This window comes from Chlorocebus sabaeus, chromosome 16 (genome assembly GCF_047675955.1).
Source record: "Chlorocebus sabaeus isolate Y175 chromosome 16, mChlSab1.0.hap1, whole genome shotgun sequence".
NCBI lineage: Eukaryota > Metazoa > Chordata > Mammalia > Primates > Cercopithecidae > Chlorocebus > Chlorocebus sabaeus.
The window spans coordinates 74991710-75009086 of record NC_132919.1 but is presented as its reverse complement, the minus strand read 5'-3'; the positions used below and the strand labels follow the sequence as shown (position 1 = coordinate 75009086).

The 17377-nt window shown below is 44.7% G+C and overlaps 1 protein-coding gene across 1 annotated transcript in view; it reads right to left on the bottom strand.

The window, feature by feature from the left end:
* The window catches only part of IGF2BP1 (insulin like growth factor 2 mRNA binding protein 1), a 54078-nt gene extending 50886 nt beyond the window's left edge, over window positions 1-3192 (bottom strand). Inside the window, 2 exon segments of the mRNA XM_073005410.1 lie at window positions 1692-1752; window positions 2942-3192. Coding sequence (XP_072861511.1) covers window positions 1692-1752; window positions 2942-3116 — 236 coding nt within the window. The 5' untranslated portion in view covers window positions 3117-3192.
* Between the last annotated feature and the right edge of the window lie 14185 nt (window positions 3193-17377).

Below are 17377 nucleotides of genomic sequence, written 5' to 3'. Positions count from 1 at the left end.
TAGAAATGGCTTAAAAGCAAGCAAATGGCTTGGGGAAAAAGATTCATAAATACAGGGCACCATGAAAATTAAAATATAAATGTTTTGAGTTCCATTTCATCACGTTTTGCTATTTCTCTTGCTTTTCACTTTATTCCCTAAAATTTAAACCATCCTCAAGAGCAAAAGAAAAAATTCACATATCTTAGAATTCCATTTATTCTGGATATTTTTCATCAACGCTCAGCTTTCAGTTCAAATATCCATATCCTTTTCAATAAACCTGCTGGTGTCAGTGTATGTTCCTTGGTCACATCTCCAGAAAATGTTTCAAAATAGCAAATAAGACTTCTTTTCTTCCTTCCCATTTTATTACCTCTTTACACCTAACTCTAATTGCCTTTCCAATAACACTATATTTCAAGCATTTGAAGTTAAATCGCAAGCTCTATAAACGTAACAAGCCATATTGATCTATAAACAAATAGTTCCAAGTTACTTAAATATCAAGATAAACCACTAAATAGATTTTTATCTTACATAATACTTTCTAGACCCTCTTAATCGTCCCCCAAAAAAAGCAGTCACTACCCCCCATCTACCCACCCTGAAAAGGCCAGAGACTATTCTGAATTGTACCAACTTTTCAGTTGAAATGGGGGGTGAGGAGGATCAAAGATTTACTGGGAGCTGCTTTCCAACTTGGGACATGAGAGCAAACTCTACACTGTCAACATGTTTAAAGTCTGATTTGAGAAAAGTGGAAAGACTCTGCCCTTACACTTCCCAGCCAGAGTTCAAGGAAAGATTTCAGAGTTCAATACAATATTTGAAATCCACCATGAATTCTCGGTAAGCATGATGGAGGTACCCCCATTTTGCTGAAGAGAGAGAATAGAGAGAGGGTACTGGAACACACACACACGCACAGACACACACACACACACACACACACACACCATTCAATTCATCCACGGAGTTCTAGACCCTCCAAAGAGCCCCAGCTCACAGCCTCAACACAAAGCTCTCACCCCAGATGGTCCCCTTGTAACAATGGGCTGAAGGAGTGGGGGTAGGGGGGCTCGAAAAGGATAGTACAGCCAAGGCATATTCTTTGGAAAATCCAGTTGGGGAGAGGGATGATGTGAGATATGAGGGATTGGGGGTGGGGGGGTCCATGGAAAATAAAAAGTCTTTGCCTGTTGCAGAAATATAAATAAAATACAAGCATAAGGGGATTCTTTGGGGGACGGGAAACTGATTCCACATCACTTAGGAGTAGAAGGGCAATCCACTTAAGAATTATGGTGTGGAAAGAGTGGGAAAAACAGAAAATGAGGCCTGCTACGAAGTTGCAGAAATCGCCCTGAGTCTGAACTCTTCGAAGATTTTAAGATTCCCCACAAAAAAACGGCCCCACAAGTTGAACAAACTCCAAAAGGTTTCTCCCCTATTGATTTTCTTTCCCCTTTAATTCTACAAGCAACATCTTTTAGCCCACCCCAGCCCCAACTTATTTTTTTTTACAAGCTGTAAACCACCCATTACAAGATCTTGGCCAATCTTCCCTCCCTGCCCCCAACATCCGGAGTTGGGGGTGGGAAAGACCAGTAATGGGTTTCTTCCACTGGAGACGCTATGGACCCCTGAACACAGCTTCTCAGCACACCCCCGCGGCCCCCCCACCCCCCCAGAAAAGAGCTCTTTCCTACCTTTGTTTTTTGGGCACCGAATGTTCAATCTCTAGGCGTTTTCCTTGTAATTCTACTTTCCCTTAAAAAAAAAAAAAAAATTACCATGAGAGCGTGAACAGGGGTTGGGGGTGGGAAAAGGAAGGGGAAAGACACTAGGCTAATTCAGGAGTTACTGGGATTCGAGATCTTCCTAGGAATCCAGGCAGTGGCTTCCGCAGCCAGATGGGAAAAAGGTTGCTCTAGGAATGGTGGAGTCCATAAATTCGTTATTATTCATTTTTTAATTTTTGCTTTATTTAATCACTGAGGCTCGTTGAGTGGATCGCTCTGGAATCCCGATTTGGGAAAGGTGCGAGGCCATTTGTGTGGGTGCGCTGCCTACATTGCTCCCAGATGTGGGGAGAAGGAGCTAGGAGAGAAAGGGCTCCCCGTTCCTCAGAAAGTGGGGCGCGGGGCGGGAGGCGGTGTGCAGAACGAAACTTTATTTTTCTCTGTTGGCCAGGAAGAAGGGCTTCGAGCCGCGGAGCGGTCACCTGTCGGGACTGGTTTGGGAAGGGGTGGACCTGGGGGAGCGGAGCGGGGCCCGGCGGGGAGGGTGCCTCGCTGCCGCCGCGCGCGCCTCTCGGCCCAGCCTCGGCGTCTCGGGAAGCAGCATGGCGACCCGGCGCCGCCGCCGCCGCGCCACTCCGCTCACGCCCCACTTTCAAATCAAAATGGCTCAAGCCCCAGGCCCTAGGCAGGAGGCAGGACCCCCTTCCTTGCAAGTCCTGCTAGAGGGCTGCATTCCCCACGCGAAACGGAGAGATCGCAAGCGGTCCGGGGGACCCCTTCCACGCCTGGAAAGGCCTAAGACTGAGGAAGGGAAGCCAGGGTTTTCCAGCTGGCGGGCCGTCCACCGGCGGACAGGGAGGGTCTGGACGTGGAAATAACGCCCAGCCGGGGGTCATCTCCGTGTCCCTAAATCCACCCCCCCACTACTGCCAGTGGGGGCTCCCGCCCCGTCGGTGGGGAGGAGGGATGGGGGAAGCCAGAGCTGCTTATCTCAGGCTGGGAGGAAGGGATGAGGAAATCCCGAATGTTTCTGCGCGGGGGTGGGGGGCGCAGAGCGAGGGAGGGGGCATCGAAGCGGGTAGGTCGAGGGTGGGTACAGAAGCCAAGCCCCGCAGGCCCGGGAAGAGAGGAGTTGGCGGGAGAGGAACCGGAAGGTGCGGGTCTCCGTTGTTCGGGGCTTTCGTTGTGGCTTTTCCGGGAGGTGGCTGTGCTCTTACCGGAGAAAGTTTCGATGGCCTTCATCGCCCAGTGCTCGTCTGGGCAGTCCACGAAGGCGTAGCCGGATTTGACCAAGAACTGGCCGCTGTAGGAGATCTTGTGCTCCGCAAACACTTTCTCCAAGTCCGCAGGGGTCACGCTCTCGTTGAGGTTGCCGATGTAAAGCTTGTTCATGGTGGCGGTCTCGGGGCAGGACGCGGTCCCGGGCAAGGCCAAACGAGCGGACGCGGGCGGCAAGCCTCTTAGGCCGAGAGGCTGGGAGGCCGGCGGCAGGAGCCGCAAACTTTCTTTGCACCCCACCCCAGAAGTTGTCCCCAGCCCAGGGCGGGGAAGGCGGCCTGAGGGCGCGCAGAGGTCGCGGGAGAGTTCGGGGAGAGCCCGGGAGAAGTGCCCGCGGCGCGCAGGGAGACGGACGACGCGGCGCAGCTCCTTCCCTTCGGTCCGAAACCCCTCCGAGAGGGCTGGTGTGTCACGTTTCTCCGCGGCCGCCCTGGCGCCGCCTCTAAATAAAATCGACTTGAAAAAAAATGGAGCGGAAAAAAAAAAAAAAAAAGGAGAAGCCACGTGGTGACAGCCCCCACCCACCCTGCAGGGGAAGACCCCCGACGCCACAGGGCCCCTCGGCCCTCCGGCCAAACCCAACAATCTCCCGCCTGAGGGTGGGGAACTCAACTCACCCCCGTGGTAAACTGGGGCGGTGGGGCAGCGTCCCTGAAGCTCTATGGCCCCTTCCCCCTTGCAAGAACCTGGCCCCTAGGGAGCGCCCCGCCCCCACCCATCCCCCTACCCCAGCCCGAACTGGGGGAGGATGGTCCAGCCCAGATCTCCCAGGTCTTAAAGGGTAAAATGTACGGTTATTTTTTATTCGTTTTGGGGGGCGGGGTTGCTCACCCCACCCCGCTTAACTGCTAGCGACTGACAGGCGGGGGACGGCCGAGATAGACAAAGAGAAGCCGAAGACTCTGGGGTCTTCAGGAGAGGGTCGCCCGAGCTGGTGATTTAAAAAGAAAGCCACCTTTTCCCTAGATGTTTAAATGGGGGGGTCTCTGCCTTCACCACCCCAGCCCCACTAAACTCCCCCGCCTCCGGGGATGCACGACCGGGGGACCCTGCGAGCGCGGGACTGGGAAGCTGGGAACACGGGGGATCCCAGTGGATAACGAGGAAGCCGCAGGAAATCATGTTTTGAGATCCCCACGGGAGAAAGGGTGGTTCGCACCCGGGGTCCGGCTGTTAAATGATAACATTACGGGGTCCTGGGGGAAACTCGCGGAACTGGCCGGAGATGACCCCAGGAGAGAGGGACAGTGGGAGAGAAGGAAGAGGGGTGATAGCTAGGGCTAACCCGAGCGAACCGAAGGGGGAGGTCTTAGGGAGGGAGTGACCGGGTGGAGATTTGAATGGTCCCGTTTTCCCTCCGAGTCGGGGACAGACAGGTGGAGTTTCCAGCGCCCGCACCACCTAGGACACTGCTGGCAGCTCTCTAGGCCCTAGGTTCGGGTCTCGGAACTTTGTTTGGGGTGCAGGATTCCGATCCCGGCGGGAAGGCGGGAGAGGGACGGAGGGCGGGGGGCTAAGCGCGAAGCCCCGCCCACGTCCCCAGGTCAGACCCGCGGGGGGAGGGGGTAATTTCCGCTCCGCGCACTGGGAAGCGAGGGGCGGGAGCTTAGGGGAGGGGGCGGCGGCCCCTCCCCTCCCCCTCCCGCCGTTCCTGGGGAGGGGGAAGCGGATCCGCCCGGGTCCCTTCCCTCGGCTTTGACCAACTCATTCCGGATCCTCCAGCTCCGGGAGCCCGAGGGAAGGACCCGACTGGGCAAGGGGCGACACGTGGGCGGTCGCACCCCCGTCTGGGCGGTGGGGGAGGGGGCTGCTCGCCGCGCGTTTCGGAGTCCCGGATACGCGGCGGAGAGCGGGACGCGCGGTCCACTCGCAAGCCCTGGCTCCACGGCGGAGCGGCGAGCGAGACCAACGAGTTTCTAGCGGCGGGGGCTGGGATGGCGCCAGGGGTGGCGGAGAGCGCAGCCCGGAGACCCTGGAACCCCCTCGCCCAGGGAACGGGGAAAAAGGAGGGGTCGACCCCCAGAAATTGTGGAGTCCCCTTAACAAGGCGGAAACTGGGGTGTTACTCCGGACTCTGCAGGAGAGAGAATAATTCTGTCGGGGGCACGCGTGCTGGAAGGGCAGGTGAGGAAGGGGGTCACTCCCCTTCCCCAGTCCCCGACCCCATTGTCTCAGTCGCCGGCGGCCCGGGCAGACTCCGCAACACGTGTTGACTACACCGATATGAATGCCTTGAATTTTTTTTATTGTTATTATTTTTCGTTTGCAGAGTCTGAGCTGACTCCGACTTCGGCTCACCGCTCTGCTGCCGGACGATTGTATGCCATTCAAAAAGTCGGGAGTTGAAAGACAGCACGCAGCACCTTTGTCCCCCTCCCCGTTTTCCCGGCGCACTGAAAAGAAATGGGGCTGGGACTTGGGGGCGGGGGAGGGCTTCCAACTCGGTTTCTCTATCTCCTCCACCACCTTAGAGCCCACCCTCCCCAATGAGCGTTTTGTTCTACCCAGCCACGTGTTTGTCGGATTTTTGTTTTTGTGGGGTTTTTTTTCCCATGGAACAACAAGAATTAAAGTACTAGAAGCTATTTGTTGTTGAGTGGAAAGAGAATATTTTCTGTCCAACAAGGTGGGAAGACATCTGTGTCCCACCCCCACACACACACCTCCGACCCTCCCCCCTTATCTGACTCTTAATACTTAGCTCTTGATCACAAGCATTATTTTTAAACAAACCAATGAGCTGGAAACAGTGCCTGCCACATAGTAGGCACTCAATAAACATTTTTTAAATGAAAAACAAGCTAATACAAACAGCACTGCAAAGAGAATTCGTGAAAATTAGAGTCCAGGGAGGGAAAAAATTATCTTGGCCAGAACATGTGGCTCTGTTGCCCGGGAACTTTTCTTGGTGATGTGTGTAGACTTTTGAAAGGGCTAAAAGATGGTCTTAAAAAGGCTGTTGTATTTCTTGGCCTTTTCCTAAAGAGGAGCCCCAATCTTCTTAAATCTTTTCTGTTATATTGGGGAACAAGGAGGAGGGCAACTAGGCAGAGCATCCCAGTTCCCAGAAACTTTAAGTGCTGTTTCCTTCATTTTATTTGAGTCTTTAGGTGCTAATGAAAGCACTTCTCAGATTGTCTCCCTGGGGGACATATCCACTACTCTGCCTCTGTATGCCTAAAACAAAAGCAAGTTACACCCCACAAAAAATCTCCATCCAGACCTCTAAACTCCTATAAAATGCAGTCCACTTTTTACTATCCTAGAGTCAATGGGAAACAAAATTTTTTAAAATAACCATTGAATTCAGTTCACTTTTAGGTTGATTTTTTCCATTTAAAAATACACTAGCTAAATGTTAGCTGAAGTCAGTTTTAATGTATTTAAGATAACGTTAGAAGAGAACATATAAATTCACTTGAATAATCTATTTTAAAATCCTTTTAAATATTTAATTAAAAATTACCAATTATTGCTAAATTGAAACTGATAGTTCTTTTTTAAAAATCAGCTGTTTTACTGAATTCTAATCCTCTCCACCCCCCAAAAAAAGGCTTATGTGTGTATAGTCAGAAGCTGCAAAGGCTGCAGGAATACAAAAGAGGAGACAACAGGAGTGAGATACAGATCTTTTTAACCCCCAAATCAGTTTTGCCTTAGTGACCTGGGTATTTTAGGCTGGGGTTGGGGGAACTAAATCACGTTGATTGGTGTTTTATCTCTCCCTTGTGAAGGAGCCCAGCACTCACATTAAGGGTTATTTCTTGTCTAGACTGACATTCCTAGGTTAGGGATAAAAATGGGCAGACTCGAGGTACCATAACTTTTCATCTTTCTTTGTTTTTGTTAACATTAAAGACTACTATCAAACATTGTGTTTATTTTCAAATTTTTTTCTACCTTGCTTCTTTGGGACAGATAAATCTTTAGTGCAGAGTTACACTTAACTTGGGTAAGAGTTAAAAATATAGCTACAGGATTAAATGTTCTTTTTTTCTTTAATAATTATTATCCTTTATAATACATATCCTATATAATGTATATTCTACACAGTAATGTTAATACTGTTACACTTCTTCCTCTTGTTCTCCTCCTCTTCCTCCTCTTCTTTATTTTTCCTGGAGAACAGTTTGGTCTAGTTATGGAATTTAATTATCTGAATTCAGAAACACTGACATTTGACTCAATTTTAAAGATAGGATTCGAATCCATTTTCCTCCAATGTGAACATACAAATACATGCAGAGAGAAAAAAAAAAGTTTAAGAGAATAAAACAACTTTTTTAAAGATGAAAATAAAATAATATTTTTTTCTTGGAGAAATAAGCCAAGTTAAAAAAGGAAAAACAAAAAGGAAAGAAAAAAAAGTTTAAAAAAATGAAAAAAATAGAAAAATTGAAAATCAATAATTTCACTATTGTCATAGAAAATTAATTTTACTTGTAAATGTTTATTTTTCAGCATTTGTCCATTTATAATGATTTCAAATTTTTTCATTTTTATATCTTCATTGTTCACTTGCATTTGTACCATAAGTATTTCCCCAGACTGCCTCCAAGTTTTCATAGCTATCGTTTTAATTCAGTCCAGTTATAGATGTAAATTATTAATCATGATATTTAGATATACATCTCATCAAATTTTTTACTTTTGTAAACAATACTGAACAGATATTTTGGTGAATATAAATTTTTCCTTTTTTGGGTTAGCTCCTTTGCATAAATCCCCAGAATATATATTGCATTTTAAATCTAACACTTATTGACTCTTCTATTTTTAAAGTTTAGCGTGTTTTACAAAATAAAGAACAAAACAAATGGAAAGCAGCTAGGAGGGAAATACATTAAAATACACTTTATTTTCTAATGAATCCATCGATTTTGGAATAAAATTATGGTTGCTACAAAATACAAAAAAAGAAAAGCTCACATTTCCTGATACATTGCTGCTTTAACCTCAAAGTTTTTAGAGGAATTTGTTTTTTGCTTGGTTGGTTTTTGTTTATTTACTTTTGTTGTTGCTTGCTTGTTTTTTTACTGTTACTACTTTGGGATGTTTTGTTTCTTCTTGCAACTTAAAGTCTTAGTGTGGTTCTTTTAAATGCCTATAAACTTTGAGAAAGTGTAAATTAGTTCCAGTTTAAAAGCACATGCAGCTTTTTCTCCTGTCAAATAAATAAGGATAAGTATGTGTTTAGGATATCTCATAAAATGTAAGCAAACTGTAAGCAGAAAAGGAAATTTTTCTCCTTCAAATTGTTGTTGAATCAAAAGTGTTCAGTGTTTAAGACCTGAGAAAGAAATGTATTTATTCCAGAGATAGAAAAGGCTCAAGGGGAAAAAAGAACTTTAAGTAAAATCGTTTGTTTTTCTGTGGGTCACACAGTGTGTTTGACAAAACCTCTCAATTTTTTGTTTTGGTTCAGGTTTACAATGTAGAAACTTTTAGGTAAGGAGGGGGATCATTTATTTTATTAACTTTAAAAATAGATGTTTTCAAATTCATTTTGTTAGTAAATTAAGCTACTCCACCCAACCCCTATTAATACATGTAGAAGAAATGGTCTGTAACATCCTTCGCATTACATTCTTATTACCTTTTGCAATTTTTTGTACTCCAAAGTCATTGGATTAAAAGATAATGTACAATTTTGTTTGGTTCCTGCAGCACAAAATACAAAATACGACTGATTCATTTGGGGGGGAATTGTGTAATTCAAGAAAAGACAAGGAAAAAATGTTATTTTTCAAAATGAAACAAATTGTAAAAGGCAACAAAAGAGAAGGAATCCATATACAAATATTAAGGTGGAAACAGTAATGAGACAATTTTGTACCTGAAATCAACATATCTTCTAAATATTTAAATTATTTTAATTTAAAATGAATCAGTTACATGTCAAACTGCATGAAGTTTCCATTTTAGCTACACAACATCTATACATTTTAAGACTAAAAGAAATTTTTAAGTCAACAGCAAATTATTTTCGTTTGCCTTTTTAAAAATTTTACCCCTAATGATGAGATTAATTGACTTTACTCCTGTTTAGGATTTTTTTTTTCAGGAGCTGCCACAAGTATTTCAGAGTTACCAGGGATAATGTTGCTATGTTGGGGTTTATTGTTGTTGTTTTAAAATTTAAAAATTAAGACATATTATTTCACTAGTATTTCATCACCAAAAAATTAATTTAAAACAGTTCAATCTGTCTTCATATACAAACCAGATTTACAAAGAGACTCAACCTAATAGTATGGCATTTTTGTTTAAAATGGTTGTTTGACTAAACTGAGATACAATTCTAAAAGTGACTCCTAATTTTCATGAGTTAACAATCTACAGAGAATTTTGGTTCACCCAGCTCTCCTATAAACACCCCCACCTTTTTTTTTAAAAAAGCATTATTATCGACACAACTTAATTTCTACTTTTAAACACAATCTGAAAATATTTGGTGAGCATTTATATAATAAATTATTGAGTACATTGTTATGATTTTCTTTTCATTTCTAAAATGTATTTACAAAGTGTATAGGGAAAAAATTTAGAGTTATTTCTAAATTGCTTTAAAATGAGGTTCCTGATCCATCTTTTTTCCTACCTTCCTCTTCCTCCCTGCCCCTCCCCCTGCCCCTCCCCTCTCTCTTCCTCCCCCTCTCCTTTTGTTCCTCCATTTTTCTTCCCGCTCCGGACACTGTCAGTTCCTTTCCTCCTCCCCCTTTACCTTTACCCTCTTTTCAATTTTTCTTTTTCTTTGTTGCTTCTCTTTACCCTTTTATTCTTCTCCTGCTCCTCTGCCCCTCAACTCATTTCTTCCTTCTTTTAAATCAATATACCTATCCAAACTTTCTGCCCTTTTTCTTCTCCCTTTCCCACTATCACTAACTTGTTCTCATTCAAAGTTATTTCTAGTGAAAGGGAAGGATGCAGAGATGCTTGAATTATTTTATACACCAAAAGGGGAAAGTTGTTACATTTTTTAGGAGAACCTCAGGGTGATTCAGGTCCCAGAACAACCCCGCCCCAATACTCCCAGTTTTTATTGGCTGAACATTCATCAGACATTTTTACTTCTTTGTGTCATGTTTCCATGTCCTACTTTGCTTATAACTAAATTTGTAATTAGCATTTTATGTACCAAATCCTTGAGGGCAAAGACTCTGTATCACCCAGGGTGTCTAACAGTGCTGACAGATGTCCAATAAAAATCTATTGAATAAGTATATTTGATACTATCTGAGAAGATGTGATCATTGTGATCAGATAAGATGCTGTTTTCAGCCTGTGAGCGCCTTTTTCTCTTAAATAAATACAACACAAACAGATGAAATACAGTGAAATGCAGTCATTTAAAAGAATAATTGGTCTGCATCAAAACTAGCAACCAAGAGGCACCTCTGGGCTTGAGCTTGTTTCTTCCTGGTTCTGTTCCATGACAGTTTTGTACCCATGGCAGTTCTGTGCCCAATGTCAGCAACCGCTTTCCTCTGTGTCTGGTCATATCGGCTCAGAATTTTCAACTGAGGGGTTCAGGCTGTCACAGCCACCATCAGAATTAGTTGTAGAGCCCTTTGCCATTCTGATATCCTCTAGTGCCACACAGCCAGGATGACAATCTCAAGAAGGTAACCCACATACACCTACTGCCGAGAGAGCGCTCTCTTAGGTTCTTCCTTCTGGGAATGTAACTGGCACCCCACTAACTGCATACATAAAGATTTCTTACTTTGTATATCATCCAAAGCAAAAACGTCACCCCAAGACAGCCCTTCTCATTGGTCCCCAGGTCATCTGTTATAGCACCTCAGCCAGAGCAGATGTTTACCTAATGTCCTACCTGTCAGTACAGCTATGAACACCCAAGGAGAAAGCAAACCAATTTTTATAGCAGCCTAAATTAAAACAAAAACTAAGCAGTTCATGAAAATAGTAAGGTTGCATGTTTTTAAATATATTTATAATACTCATTATTAGCAAGAATAGAGTGAAGCATTCCATATGGCTGTGTGGGAGGACAATTTTAAAGCAACAAGAACCTTTAAAAATTAATTTCTCTTTCACTTAGAAATTGCACTATTGAGTAACCCCTCTACAAAAAAATCCAGTATGTAAAAAAAAAAGAAAAAAGTATTCAGCCTTAAAGAGGAATGAAATTCTGATACTTGCTACAATATGGATGAACTTTGGAAACATTATGCTAAGTAAATAAGCCAAAGCAAAAGGATAAATGTATTCTTAGTTGGCACAGAATTTCAATTTTGGATGAAAAAATTCATGAGATGAGTAGTGTAATGGTTGCACAACAGCGTGAATGTACTTAAAGCCACTGAATTTTATGCTTCAAATGGTTAAAATTGTAAGTTTTATTACGTATATTTTGTCTTTTTTTTTTTTTAAGAGACAGAATCTCACTGTCGCCCTGGCTGGAGTTCAGTGACACAATTAGAGCTGAATGTAGCGTTGACCTCCTGAGTTCAAGTGATCCTCCCACCTCAGCCTCCTGAGTAGCTGGGACTACAGGCAAGTTCCACTATGCCCAGCTAATTTTTATTTATTTTATTTATTTTTATTTTTTTGTAGAGACAGGATCTCACTATATTGCCCAGGCTGGTCATGAACTGCTGGCACCAACAGATCCTCCCACCTTGGCTTCCCAAAGTGTTGGGATTGCAGGCATGATATCCTGATTTTTTTTAAAGGCAAAAAAAAAAAAAAAGGTTTTTAAAAAATCTAAACAAACAAACAGGGTCTGGTGCGGTGGCTCACGCCTGTAATCCGAACAGTTTGGGAGGCCGAGGCAGGTGGATCACCTGAGGTCGGGAGTTCCAGACCAGCCTAACCAACATGGAGAAACTCTGTCTCTACTAAAAATACAAAAATTAGCCGGGCGTGGTGGTGCATGCCTGTAATCCCAGCTACTCGCGAGGCTGAGATAGAAGAATCGCTTGAACCGGGAGGCAGAGGTTGCGGTGAGCCGAGATTGTGCCACTGCACTCCAGCCTGGGCAACAAGAGTGAAACTCCGACTCAAAAAAAAAAAAAAGAAAGAATTAAGATGTGTTATTAATAACTATCAAAAAAAAAAAAAAACCTTTCAGCTGGGCAAGGTGGCTCATGCCTGTAATCCCCTTACTTTGGGAGGCTGAGACCAGAGGAGCACTTGAGCCCACGAGTTCGAGACCAGGATGGGAAACACAATGAGACCTCATCTCTACGAAAAATTTTAAAAATTAGCCGGGCTTGAGGGCCGGGCGCAGTGGCTCACGCCTGTAATCCTAGCACTTTGGGAGGCTGAGGCGGGCGGATCACGAGGTCAGGAGATCGAGACCATCCTGGCGAACACGGTGAAACCCCGTCTCTACTAAAAAAATACAAAAAAACTAGCCGGGCAAGGTGGCGGGCGCCTGTAGTCCCAGCTACTCGGGAGGCTGAGGCAGGAGAATGGCGTGAACCCAGGAGGTGGAGCTCGCAGTGAGCCGAGATCGCACCACTGCACTCCAGCCGGGCAACAGAGCAAGACTCCGTCTCAATAAATAAATAAATAACAACAAAAAATTTGCCGGTCTTGGTGGCACATGCCTGTTGTCTCAGCTACTCGGGAGACTGAGGTGGAAGGATCACTTGAGCCCGGGAAATCAAGGCTACCGTGAGCCGAGATGGTGTCACTGCACTCCAGCTTGGGCAACAGAGTGAGATCCTGTCTAGAAAAAGAAAAAAGAAAGGAAAAAACTTTAACAATATAAATATTGAAAGAGGAATATTCAAATAACTTCTAGCATAACCACTTGAAATATTATATTCAGGTCGGGCGCGGTGGCTCAAGCCTGTAATCCCAGCACTTTGGAAGGCCGAAACGGGTGGACCACGAGGTCAGGAGATTGAGACCATCCTGGCTAACATGGTGAAACCCCATCTCTACTAAAAAATACAAAAAAACTAGCCAGGCGAGGTGGCGGGCGCCTGTAGTCCCAGCTGCTTGGGAGGCTGAGGCAGGAGAATGGCGTAAACCCGGGAGGCGGAGCTTGCAGTGAGCTGAGATCCGGCCACTGCACTCCAGCCTGGGCGACAGAGCAAGACTCCGTCTCAAAAAAGAGAAAGAAAGAAAGAAATATTATATTCCAAAGGGTTTAAAGAAATTTGAGGAAAAGGTTACAGAAAATGAACACAAAATTGAGTATTTGTGTTCATATAGTTCATATGATTGGTGCCTTTTTTTTTTTTTTTTTTTGAGACGGATTCTCGCTCTGTTACCCAGGTTGGAGTACAGTGGTGTGATCTCCAGTCACTGCAAGCTCTGCCTCCTGGGTTCTCGCCATTCTCCTGCCTCAGCCTCCCAAGTAGCTGGGACTACAGGCGCCTGCCACCACACCCGGCTTTTTTTTTTTTTTTTTGTATTTTTAGTAGAGACAGGGTTTCACTGTGTTAGCCAGAATGGTCTCGATCTCCTGACCTCGTGATCCGCCCGCCTTGGCCTCCTAAAGTGCTGGGATTACAGGCATGAGCCACCGCGCCTGGCCTGATTGGGACCTTTTTTAAAAAAATTTAACTACATGTGCATAAAAGACTAGAAATCACCTGCAGAAATTCGTGCCCAGAGACATGTTGTACAAGAATATCCACAGCAGCATTGCTTATAATAACAAAACTAGAAACCATACAAATGTTCAATAGAACAGATAATAAAGCCTGGTATAGTCATGCAGTAAAGTACTAATAAGCGCTGTCAATGAATAAACTTCAGCAACACAAGCCAAGATGGATGAATCTCACAGTGTTGATCTAAAACCCTAGGAAGCAAAGGTGCGCACCAGTAGTTCCAATTGCTCAGGAGGCTGAGGAGGGAGGGTCCCTTGAGCCTAGGAATTTGAGTCCAACATAACGAGTCTCCATCTCTTAAAAAAATTATTTAAGGAAAAAAGCAAAGCAAACAAAACAAAACCTAGAACTGAGGAATAGACACATTATGGTTTTGTTTACATAAGTTCAAAAATATCCAAAACTAAACAATGTATTGTTTAGGTATACATTCAGAAAAGGTAACACTTTAACAAAAGTAAAAAGAATGATGAACAAAATTCCAGAGTGTGGTTAATTCTGGGGAAGTAGCACAGTGCTCATTGCAGAGGGGCACAGAAGGCACTTCAAAGATATTGAGGATGTTCTAGTTCTTAATCTACGTAGCAACTACACAGCGCTTGTTTTATCATTCTTAAAACAGCACAGGCCAGACGCGGTGGCTCACGCCTATGATCCCAGCACTTTGGGAGGCCGAGGCGACAGATCACTCAAGGTCAGGAGTTTGAGACCAGCCTGGCCAACAAAGTGAAACCCTGTCTCTACTAAAAATATAAAAATTAGCTGGGCATGGTGGCAGATGCCTGTAATCCCAGCTCTTCGGGAGGATAAGGCACAAGAATCACTTGAACCCAGGAGGCAGAGGCTGCAGTGAGCCAAGATAGCGCCATTCCACTCCAGCCTGGGCTACAGAGCAAGACTCAGTCTCGAAAAGCAAAGCAAAACAAAAAAACTGCACATGTACATTTTATATTATGAATATTACATTTGTTAGGTATAAATATGTCATAATAAATCTAATTGAAATAGCCAGGCGCGGTGTCTCATGCCTGTAATCTTAGCACTTTGGGAGGCAGAGGCAGGTGGATTGCCTGAGCTCAGGAGTTCAAGACCAGCTTGAGCAACATGGTGAAACCCCGTCTCTACTAAAATACAAAAAAAAAAATCAAAATTAGCCGGGCTTGGCAGCGTGCACCTATAATCCCAGCTACTTGGGAGGCTGAGGCAGGAGAATCGCTTGAGCCCAGGAGGAGGAGGTTGCAGTGAGCTGAGCTCAAGCCATTGCACTCCAGCCTAGGCAACAAAGCCAGACTCCGTCTCAAAAAAAAAAAAAAAAAAAAAAAAAAAAAACTAATTGAAATAGCAAAAAGTCTAGGAAGAAATTGTTAACAGTCATTCTCTTTGGCTTTGAGACCATGAATATTCTCTTTCTTTCCCCGCTGTGTGTTTCTCTTCCTCTTAACTCATATTTTTCAACATTTCTAGACCCTATTTTTATATAGCAAATTATTAAAAAATCAAATGAATATTTGAATGAATCATCCTATAATACCTGTGTAAACCAAATAGGAAATAGTTTTGGATGATCTCCTGCCCCAAGATTTGATGCCACGAGGAATTCTTCCATTAGCAACCAGTAAGCATTGAGGGTTAGCTGCAATACACCCTGATCAATCATGGATGTGGACTGACTTTAGCTAAAGGTCTGATTAATTATACATGTATTCATAATAAATTGAGAGGGCATGTGCTGAAACTTAGGACCACCATGGTAAACAGCAGTGAGCACGCACTCAGATTCACACCTGGCCTGTCTGTCCTGGATCTGGCAGACGCGTTGCTCCTTTCCACTGCCAAGCTAGAGCATTTCATTTGCATTCACTGGAAACCTCTAGGATGAAGTCCACTTCTCCCTCATCAGTCTGAGAGTTTCTTGCTGTGGGATCATGTCTTACAACACACTGGAAACCACAGAGCAAGATCCATATTGCTTCTTTTTGTTTTGTTTTGTTTTGTTTTTTAGACAGAATCTTGCTTTGTCTCCCAGGCTGAAGTGCGGTGGCTCAACCTCGGCTCACCGCAACCTCCACCTCCCAGGTTCAAGTGATTCTGGTGCTTTAGCCTCCCCAGTAGTTGCTGTTACAGGCGCACGCTACCATGCCCGGCTAATTTTTTGTATTTTTAGTAGAGACGGGGTTTTGCCAGGTTGCCCAGGCTGGTCTCGAGCTCCTGAGCTCAGGCAATCTGCCCTCCTCAGCCTCCTAAAGTGCTAGGATTACAGGCATGAGCCACTGTGTCCGGCCATATTGCTTCATTTATCTAAGTGAGTCATTTCCATTATTTTCATCACTTCACATTTATTTTATTATTTCTCCATGAGCCCAATGATTTGAAAACTGTTGCTTATCAAAAAATTCCATTGATCAAGTAATAACAAATTATGCCTGTTATAATTGTGTAGAGCAGTGCTTTTGCCCTGCATAAATGGCAAGAGTTTGTACAGCTGGTCATTATGGCTAATGCCTGTAATCCCAGTATTTCGGGAGGCCAAGGTAGGAGGATCATTTGAGCCCAGGAGTTCGATTTGAGCCCGGGCAACATAGCAGAGATCTCATCACTACTAAAAGTCAAAAAAGCCGGGTGTGGTGGCCCGTGTCTATAGACCCAGCTACTAGGAAGGCTGAGGCAGGAAGATCTCTGGAGCCCGGGAAGTTGAGGCTGCAGCAAGCCATGATTGCTCCACTGCACTCCAGCCTGGGCAACAAAGGGAGACCTCATCTCTAAAAAGAAAAAAGGCCGGACGCTGTAGCTCACACCTGTAATCCCAGCACTTTGGGAGGCTGAGATGGGCGGATCATGAGGTCAGGAGTTCAAGACCAGCCTGGCCAATATGGTGAAATGCTGTCTCTGCTAAAAATACAAAAATTAGTTGGGCATGGTGGCGCATGCCTGTAGTCCCAGCTATTCGGGAGGCTGAGGCAGAAGAATTGCTTGAACCCGGGAGGCAGAGGTTGCAGTGAACCGAGATTGCGCCACTGCACTCCAGCGTGGGCGACAGATGAGACTCTGTCTCACAAATAAATAAATAAATAAATAAATAGCCAGGTGCAGTGGCTCACACCTATAATCCCAGCACTTTGGGAGGCCGAGGCTCGTGGATCACGAGGTCAGGAGTTCAAGACCAGACTGGCCAACATGGTGAAACCTCGTCTCTACTAAAGATACAAAAAAATTAGCTGGGCGTGGTAGCACGTGCCTGTAATCCCAGCTACTTGGGAGGCTGAGGCAGGATAATCACTTGAACCCAGGAGGCGGAGGTAGCAGTGAGCTGAGATCACGCCATTGCACTCCAGCCTGGGCAATAGGGTGAGACTCTGTCTTAAACAAATAAATAAATACATAAGGAAAAAAAAGATTGTGCACAAATTCACTGAAAGCAAAGAGACTTTGCATTGGGATCTGCCTGTATAATCTTGCCCAGAGCAAATGGCTGATTTATGTTGGATGTCCTATAGATACCACTGTACCCATTATCCATACCTTCTTTCCTTCCTTTTTTTTTTTTTTTTTTGAGACAGAGTTTCACTCTTGTTGCTCAGGCTGCTGGAGTGCAATGGCACCATCTTGGCTCACTGCAACCTCCGCCTCCCAGGTTCAAGTGATTCTGGTGCTTCAGCCTCCCCAGTAGTTGCTATTACAGGCGCAAGCCACCATGCCTGGCGAATTTTTTGTATTTTTAGTAGAAACGGGGTTTTGCCAGGTTGACCAGGTTGGTCTCAAGCTCCTGAGCTCAGGCAGTCT